Source organism: Priapulus caudatus, unplaced genomic scaffold (assembly GCF_000485595.1).
Source record: "Priapulus caudatus unplaced genomic scaffold, Priapulus_caudatus-5.0.1 Scaffold409, whole genome shotgun sequence".
In the NCBI taxonomy this organism is placed as follows: domain Eukaryota; kingdom Metazoa; phylum Priapulida; class Priapulimorpha; order Priapulimorphida; family Priapulidae; genus Priapulus; species Priapulus caudatus.
This window is the reverse complement of record NW_014577470.1, coordinates 99,692-109,438: the sequence shown is the minus strand read 5'-3', so window position 1 is coordinate 109,438 and position 9,747 is coordinate 99,692. Positions and strand designations below refer to the sequence as shown.

Genomic DNA, 9,747 nt, shown 5'->3' with positions numbered 1-9,747 from the left:
TATATATATATATATATATATATGCCAAATTTTATTGCCAAGATGGTAATTTCGAAAACGAAATTTTATCTGGCATATTGTAAGGAAAGCCTTACATAAAAGTTTACCTAACGCGTGAAAACTAACCCCGCACAGAACTTGCGTCAACAATTCGATTACACTTCAATTTCAGGTTCGTCGATAAAAACCACTACGTAGCTAACGAAATTTGTCACAGGAACACATTTAGTGAAACATGCTGTTCTGACACTGCTTCATATCTAAAAATTCAATGACGAGTCGGCGGCCGGCATGTATTCAATTATCAAATTTAATTTAAAAACAACTAACATGATTTCTAGCTAATAAGAATTGTACGAGGTAAATCAGATAACAGTGATAGACTCGATGGAGAAACATGATTTAGTAGCACTTTTATTTTTAGAAAAAAAACTTAATAGTAAATGATTAGATTTAACAACTGCGACGTAAATAAATCTTCGAGGGTTTACATTTACAGAACGTTAACAGATATTTACGGAAACATTTAGTTATGACGTTCACAAGTCTGAAATCTCACAACTTTTGCTTGGCACTTCGTCGCAAAAGTTGCACCGACAGGGATGACATAGACACACATAGTTTCACAAAATATCCGCTACACATACTTTATCTCCCTTCCTCTTTAGTTACTTACTTCTTCATTTAGTTTAGTTAATTGAAAATTTTGGGCTTTTTCTACTGCGATCCGCAGTGTTGATCTATTTATTTGATCAACTTTCTCTTTTGCTGTCTTCGATCTAGTCGCTTGAACTTTGAAGACTAATATTTATGAGGTTGTGAAGTTATCTACACTCAAATCATCTCGGCCACAATGGAAAGAACACTACGTGCATTGTAATTTCGCTCCGATTCGTCACCAACCGCGTCACTCGTTCGTCCATAGCAACGCCTATTGTTTGCGACGCTATCGTTGCTACGCGCCCGCCATTGTTGCGCGTGCGTGTAGCAGTCATGGCAGCGCGTCCAAGCGTCTGCAGCAATGCGGGAAAACGTGCGTTACCAAGCGGGGCGCTTACGCCCACGTCAACGTAACTCTTTGCCATCTCAACGGCAGACTAACGCTAACTCTACGGTACTCGAACGCTGCCTTCACCTTCACACGAACGCCACTTCTACGGCAGACGAACGCTAACTCTACGGCAGATGAAAGATAGTTCCACGACAGATGAAAAATAGTTCCATGGCAGATGAATGATAGTTCCACGGCAGATGAAAGATAGTTCCAGGACAGATGAAAGATAGTTCCATGGCAGATGAATGATAGTTCCAGGACAGATGAACGATAGTTTAAGAAGAAGAAGAAGAGCGAGATTTGTCGTCGGTGCGGGGGTGGGTGGCGGCAGTTGTGGGGGCGTCTGCGCACGTGTAGCTAGGTCGTACACTCAATCACATCATGAGTGTAAACACGGCTAAATCGATCAAATATCAATTCAATCCGCCGCTATCACAACAGCAATTGTATCAGCGTCGTCACCGAGAAACCCGCAAACTTTGTAACATGACCCCCGTCCGCTCAGCGGTGACTGCCAGTCAGCATTAGCCAATCAGCGTTGCCGTAGGACGTTCTAAAAGCTAACGCTTAGCAACAAAATGTGGCAAAGTCGACAATTTGGTGTCCGCGCGTGAAATACACAATTTTTTATATAAATTAGGCATGCCGTCCAATCAGCGTTGCCGTCGTCTTCTTCTTTTTCTTCTTTTTTTTCTTCTAAGACCCTTCAGTCTCCTGGGAGACACAGGTCATTGGTGAACTTCCTCCATGGCGCTCGGTTGATTGCCTTCCGCTCCATTTCCCTCCCGATTAGAGAGAGGGGGAGCGTTGCCGTAGGACGTTCTAAAAGCCAGCGCTTAGCAAGGAACTGTGGTAAAGTGGACAATTTGGCACGCACGCGTGATATATACAATTACCTATATAAATTAGGCAAGCTCATTTGACCTAACAATAATATAGGAGAAGGCGCGTGGTTCTGGCCCGATAGTTCAAACTGATAGGTCAGACGTTCGAGAACAGTTTCTCCGTGAGTAGGTAATCTCACGAGGGATCCTCCAGCCCAAGGAGCTGATTATGGTCCATAGATGGCGCCCTTGAGGCGAAAAGCGCACAGCCAATCCGCTTCCTCTCCTTGTTATATTTAGCTCCTTGCTCCAGCCATCACTGGACGCAAGAAGGAAGTGTTTGTTGACTATAAACCGATACCCGGTGAGGCTAGCCTCTACGTCGCTACGTGCGGGTTTAAGTCTTTTGTAAGCAGCACTCCGCAGACTCGTTCTAACTTAAAAAATTTGAAATTCGAATATTGAGTGAGTCTTGTAAGACTTTCGCATAGCGGTGTAACTGCGGGCGAATGCGTGTGATGATGGAGAGGAGGGGGAGGGGATAGGATCGGGGCGTCGTAGACACAAACAAAGTTAGTCTTAACACTAGTCTTAATTAAGCCTTTTCTCGGAGGATTGTTGACAGCATTTTGTTTCGTGTAGGAAATCTAGTAGGATTTTTTTTTTATTCTCGCAAATTTACGATGTTTCCGTCAGAGATCTAATCAGAAAAGTCAATGTTAGGACTAGTGTTAACACTAATTCTGTTTCTGACAGCGGCCCCCGGAGCATCGTAGATTCTAAGCGCGTCGCGCGGCTTATTCTAATCAAATCGATGCTTGCTAGAGTGAGAGGCAAGTCGATCGTTATCGTTACAATCCGAATCAAAGCGAAGCAGGAGAGACGAATCTAGAGTGGAATTTAGGTTTCGATCGAGTGTTTCGTATTTTTCGTACGAATCAACACTGCCGCGTAAAACTTCCGATTTCCCCGAATATTTCAGTTTTTTTCAGTCGATCTGCGTGTGTTTTGTGTCGTTAGAAGGTGAGGGGCTGATGCAATCGAAACGTAAAAGGCTTCACCACCGATTATTTGATACTGCTGATATGTTGTTTGCGTTTTCCTTCCTTCCGCAAATTGAAAATTGACTCGATATATACATGGCGAAACCGGGTAAGTGCGTGTCTGTGTCTCTGTGTGTGCATGAGCGTGGGTGTATGTGTGTATATGTACCCGTGTGTGCGTGCTTGCGTGCGTGTGCGTGTGTGTGTTCGTCCGTTAGGGTGTGAGTGGATGGCGCGGTTGTACCTTTATCTACGTGCGTCCGTGCGTGAGTGCGTGTGTGCGTGCATGTATGGGGGGGGGGCGGTGTTAGTGCGGTTGTATGTGTGTCTGGTGTGTGTGCGTGCGTATTCGCCTACGTGCGTGCGTGTTTGCTTACGTACGTGCGTGCGTTCGTGCGTGCGTGTGTCCGTACGTGTTACCGGGGATCTATTAGTCTGTCTGTGGACACAGTCTCCTGACTGATAAGTTGATCTCGTTAGCGTCGCAATTTAACGTGGCCTCGTTTCGTCTGCAACAGTTACTTCGACCCCGCGTCAACCAGACCAACCGGACCAACATTTGCGGCCCAAAGTGCAGGTAATAACCGCTGTTGTGCGGGCGCATAGCCAGTTAATACGGTACTTCGAATTATGTCTATGTTTCCTTCTGCGGTATTTTGCAACGATTACGCGTAAGCAATAGTGCAAATACGATGATAGCTACCGCTGCTTACCAAAACAAAATGCAGCCGGGTAAAGGTCATATCCATGATGTTACTCCAGATGTAGTATTATCAGGAGATATATTTTACATTCTCTATATTATACACTCTTGGTATTATTATATATATATCAGGAGTAGATAAAGGTTCCCTTTATCTACTCCTGATATATATATTAATATATAAGCATGCGTGTACATGTGTGTGCGCGCATGAGTGCGCGTGGGTGTGTGCGCGCATGAGTGCGCGTGGGTGTGTGCATCGGTTGTCATTACACGCCGGCACACGCATTGTAATTATTGAAAACACGCACGCGCATGTGCATGCCCACACGTGCGCGTACGCAACTGCTCTCCCCTTGCAATTTTTACGTGTATGTGTTTACCTGTATGATAGTTCCAGGACAGATGAAATTTGTTCCAGGACAGATGAATAATAGTTCCAGGACAGATGAAAGATAGTTCCATGACAGATGAAAGATAGTTCCACGGTACACGAACGCTAACACTACGATATAGACCAACGCTACTACCACGACAGACGAACATTAACTGCACCACAGACGAACGCACTCGAAAACCTCCGAAAAATCCCAACGCAAATATGGAGAAGAGCGGCAGTCATATCTCGGAGATGGCGCACGGCAGCCGAGACTCGGTCGCCGCCTCGGGCCTGCACCTGTCCGGCAGGGCCGACGTCGGACCGCACGCGCGCACGCAGCGGCGGGAGTCGCAGTCGGCGCGGCTGGAGGACCAGATGAACAACGATCACCTCATCAAGCTGCAGAATATGTTCGAGGAGGCGGACGAGGACGGCGGGGGCGGTCTAGACATAGACGAGTTCCGCGGTGCGATGCGGAAGACGATGGGAGGCAACGTCGACGATCACGAGCTAGACATACTGTTCATGAAGGTTAGTTATTATTATTAGTAGTAGTAGTAATAATAATAATATTATTATTATTATTATTAGTAGTAGTAGTAGTACTAACTAATATAACTTAAACAATATATTAATATAAACTTGATATAACTATTAACTATATTATTTTTATTTTTATTATTATTGTTATTATTATTATAATTATTACATTATTATTACTAATGCATAAATGATTGAATGAATGAATGAAGGAATGCATGATTAAATACATGAATAAATAATTGAACGATTTTACTTACTAACTAAATTATATTAGGCCTAGTTACATCAACTGCTTTGATGTTCGACGGTTTATCTGTTTTATTTATTCGATTCGTTCGTCTTTATCTGTCGTCTATTCGCATAAGTGATATAATGGAAATTGCTCACAATAACGCTATGCGCCCAAGGGAGTCATTAGTTCTAACTACAGATAACTTAAATGGCAGCATCGTCGAGATAAAATAATATATTTGACTAGATCTCTCTCGGCGGGGGCTTTTCGCATGATATTGTAGTCTCTTTCTTTCTGTCTTTCTTTCTTTCTTTCTTTCTTTCTCTCTCTTTCTTTCTTTCTCTCTCTCTCTCTCTCTTTTTCTCTCTCTCTCTCTCTTTTACTCGCGCGCTCTCTCCCTCTTTCACTCTCTCTCTCGCTCTCTCTTTCTCTCTCTCTCTCTGTGTCTCTCATTCTCTCTCTCTCGCTCTTTCTCTCTGTGTCTCTTTCTCCCTCTCTTTCTTTCTCTCTGTCTCTGTCTCTCTCTCTCTTTCTTTCTCTTTCTCTCTCTCTCTCTCTCTTTTTCTCTGTCTCTCTGTCGCTTTCTCTTTCTCTCTGTCTCTCTCTCTCTCTCTTTCTTTCTTTTCTCTCTCTCTCTCTCTTATTCTCTCTCCCCCTCTCTATTATATTCTCTCTTCCTCTCTCTTTCCCTCGCTCTTGCAGATGTATGTAGTTCTCTGTGTTAGCTATCTCCCCTCTCTCATTCTCTCTCTCGTACGCTTTAGGTGGACACGAACTGTGACGGCACCGTGGACTGGGACGAGTATCTCTCCTACATGCTTCTCGAATACCAGGAGAAGGACACGATGACGACTATGGCTCAGGGCAAACCCTTTCCGAACCCGGCCACCCTTTACGCGTCCACCCACAAGGACATCATCACTTCTATCGCCTTCATCCCGACTCTCTCCAACCGACAATGCAACGCCGTCGACGGAATCGACCAAACCGTCGGTCGCTACGCGTCGCTGAGTAAAGAAGGCGCCGTTAACTTCTGGGGAATGGACATGTCGCATCTGAAGACGATCCATCTGGACCCGGGCAAGAGCAAAGCGAAACCGCTCTGGCTGTCCGACATGGTGTCCTTGCCGAACGTCAACATGCTCGCCGTGTCGTCGACCGAACGCGACATCTACCTGTACGACACCAACGCGAACAAATTCGACAAGATGTTCCAGATCACGCAGCTACAGCACTGCGCGCTGACGATGGACTACTGGTTCAACACGGCCGACATGAACGAAGCGATACTCGTCTGGGGCGACGCCGGCGGCAACGTGTGCGTCGTCAAATTCTCCGAGTGCGCGACGGCGGGGCTGTTCGGGCAGTTCGCGACGAAGCAGACGGTCGTGCAGCGTATACCGATGCCGCATCTGCTGCGCGGGCTCGTACGGGGCGTCACCGCTCACAAGTTCGCGCCCCTTCACGACGACTGGGTGTGTCAGGTGAAGTACTGCCCCGGTCTCGACTGCTTCATCTCCTGCTCGGCTGCGAGCGGCACGTCGCTGTACGTCGGCGACATCGACCGTAAGAAACCGAGTTATTTCTTCACGGTTCCGCGCGGCATCCGCTGCTTCGACTACTCCGCCGACAGCAACGTGCTCGTCACGGGCGGCCTCGACCGCAGCGTGCGCGTCTGGAACCCTTACGTGACGTCGAAGGCGATCACCGTCCTCAACGGCCACGGCGCGCAGATCGTTCACGTGAAAGTGAACGCCGCCTGCGAGCAGATCGTCAGTATATGCCAGAGCAACAACGTGCGCGTGTGGGACATGAAGGAGCAGTGCTGCCTGCAAAGCATCCTCGGTCGCAACCTCCCTCTCGGTACGCACTCCGTCGCCGCCGTGTATTTCAACGCGAAGACGCAGATGTTGATCATGGGCAGTAAGCAGTTGGCGACGCTCGAACGCGCCGAGCCGAAGGAGAAGAGCAAGGACTCGGCCGTGCTGTCGCACACGCACGCCGTCGTCGCCGCCATCTACAACCGCCTCTTCAACTACGTCGTCAGCGGCTGCCACGGCTCCGTCGTCTCCGTATGGGACATCCGCACCGGCGAGAAGGTCATGCAGTTTGTCAACGCCCACCGGGTGCACGACCAGGGCGCCGAACGCCCCGTGGAAATCACGGCGATGACCTTTGACCCGACGCTGCGGCGGTTGATCACCGGCGGCAAGGAGGGGCTCGTGAAGATCTGGAACTTCAACAACGGCGCGTGCCTGCGCGAGCTGGTGCCGGCGGGTCGACGAGAGGTCACCAGCATCATCTGTCCGAAGCAGCGCATCATCGTCGCCGGATGGAATCGCAAGGTGACGACGTTCATCGACGACGTCGACGACGACTCGTGCAAGGAGTGGCAGTCGCGACACGCCGACGACATCCTGTCGATGGCTTACATGAGTCCCGGCGTCGTGGCGACGTCCGACTACGACGGAGCGATCATCATCTGGTCGCTGGAGACCGGCCACGCGCTGACGACGCTGCACTCGACGCGACGCGCGACGCAGACGAAGAAGCGGCCGACGACGCAACCTGCGACGCACACGAAGCAGTCTCGTGGCGCGACGCAGCCGAAGACGCAGACGCAGGCAAAGCAGTCGCGAGGTGTGACGCAGCCGATGACGCAACCGATGACGCAACCATCAGCGTCGCAACAACAACACCACAGCAGCGCGAAGTCATCGCCGTCGGCGGCCGGCGCCGCACACCCCCGACGCGACACAACCGGCATCTTCGGCTACCAAAAGCGCCACCTGGCGTCCGTCGACAAGATCATCTTTCTGACGGCGCGCGAGAACCGTGCCGACACGGCGACGCTGCTCGCTGCGGGCGCCGACGGCTACGTGCAGGCGTGGTCGATCCACCACGGCGGTCGCCTGCTCGGTCGCTTCCACGCGGCGCACGACCGCGGCGAGTCCGTCGTCGCTTTGCAAACCGACGCCGCCAATCGTCTGCTAGTCAGCGGAGACTCGAAGGGTTACGTGCGCGTGTGGGACATCAGTCGCTACTGCGTGCACGAACCTCGATCGACGACGACGACGACGACGACGACGACAACGACGACGACGGCCGACGAGAAGGAGTTTCCCTACCTGCGCCACCCCGTGCCGCGACTCGTCGACTGGCAGACGACGGCGCCATCTGGCGATCGGCGCGACGCGTCGTTTCCGGTGCTGCTCAACTCCTTCCGGGGTCATCTGAAGGCCATCACGAACCTGGATTATGTCGAGGAGAGCCGACTTATCGTCTCCTGCAGTGCCGACTGCTCTATACGCCTGTGGAGCCTGTGCGGCAGGTAATGCGCAGAATCGCAACCGCTGCTCGCGGGGTGACGTCATCGGGTGACGTCAACGGTGGCGTCATCGAGTGACGTCAACGGTGACGTTATCGGGTGACGTCATTGGTGTCACATGCCCGTGCTTCAGTTGCGCGACGATTTGTTCATAAATCATTAATGATAATGATGATGATGATGATGATGATGATGATGCTGATGATGATGATGATGATGATGATGATGCTGATGATGATGATAATAATAACAGGTGAAACCATTAGGTAGTAGATAAGGTAGCACGGTTTCCCCGATATAAAAATAGACATCGGAAAATAGTTGTGGTTGAGATTCGGTACCTATCTATATAATTTAGGTGGATGTTAGCGAGTATAATATCGAGTAGCAAATTAATCACGGAGCGAGGATGGTTGACGGATATCAATGTCATCACTGCCAATGTGATTACTACCGTAGCTATATGTAATCTACGCGAATTAAAAAAAAGAGATATTCACTCAAAGAGAGAACCTGTCCGGCAAGCAAAATTTCTTAACATATCCGGCCGCTCGATCGTAACTCGGCGGCAAAAAAGCCCGTTTACTAATTGATCCGAGAAAAATGGCGGCGCGCAATAAAAAATGCTGACAACGTCGGATCTACGCGAGCGACGACGTGAATCTCTCACGCGATGGTATCCGGTCGGACGCGTCGGCAGACGCCGACATCGCAGCAGCGCCCCCCCCCTCCCCCGCTCTTTACTCGTCTGCTATCACTCTCACAACTGTCGACAGCGCCCTTCGTCTCACGATCAACGGCCTCCATGCGCGAGATACGCCAGATCGATTTTCTCGAATTCATTGCGGGCCGTATAATGCTTATGCTAATCGGTCCGCGTCTATTCGCCAATAATCTATAATTCGCTATAAATCAATTAATTATTACCATGACAATTAATGAATAGTAATTAATTGAGATTATCAGCGCAGATTTGGCTGTAATTAGATTAAAATGTGTTTAGCGAATATGTAAAGATACGATATACCGGACAGGCGGTATTGTCGCGACGCTTGCAAGATTAGTTATATATACGTTACGCTATCGTTATCGTCCCTATTATCGTCATCGTCGTCGCCGTCGCTGTCGTTATCGTCGTCATCGTCGTCGTCGCTGCTGTTGTTGTCGCTGATGTCGTAAGCATCGACGTCGTCATCACTGTGTAATTACCCGAACTGCTTCTATTGTCGACGTCAATACAATACTACTCCCACAACGCTCGCTAAAATTCGACCCGCGTTTTCCACAACACGACCACAGGTACGTCGGCACGTTCGGGCAGGACAAGCCGTGGAGCCTGGCGGCGCCCTTCACGCCGAAGTCGCTCAAGCGCAACCTGCCAGCCGACGTACGGAAGGTGGCGTCGGCGACGACGCTCAAGGTGCTCAATGCCGGCATGCGGCCGCGCTGGGCGAAGGCTCGCAACATCTTCCTCATGTTCGGCGCCATCAAAGTGCTGCGACCCAACATGCACCGGGTGAGTCGTCCTCTCCCGCATGTACTCATCAAATATCTATCTATCTATCTCTTACTCGCTCTCTCTCTCTCTCTCGCGCGCTCTCTCTCTCTCTCTCTCTCTCTCTCTCTCTCTCTCTCTCTCTC

At 49.7% G+C, this 9,747-nt stretch overlaps 1 protein-coding gene across 1 annotated transcript in view; it reads left to right on the top strand.

The window, feature by feature from the left end:
- Positions 1-4,225: 4,225 nt before the first annotated feature.
- Positions 4,226-9,747, top strand: part of LOC106810083 (WD repeat-containing protein on Y chromosome-like) — a 13,748-nt gene continuing 8,226 nt past the window's right edge. Inside the window, exons 1-4 of the mRNA XM_014813357.1 lie at positions 4,226-4,534; positions 5,543-7,825; positions 7,943-8,109; positions 9,406-9,622. Of these exons, the coding sequence (XP_014668843.1) occupies positions 4,226-4,534; positions 5,543-7,825; positions 7,943-8,109; positions 9,406-9,622 (2,976 nt within the window). The remainder of the gene's footprint in view (positions 4,535-5,542; positions 7,826-7,942; positions 8,110-9,405; positions 9,623-9,747) is intronic.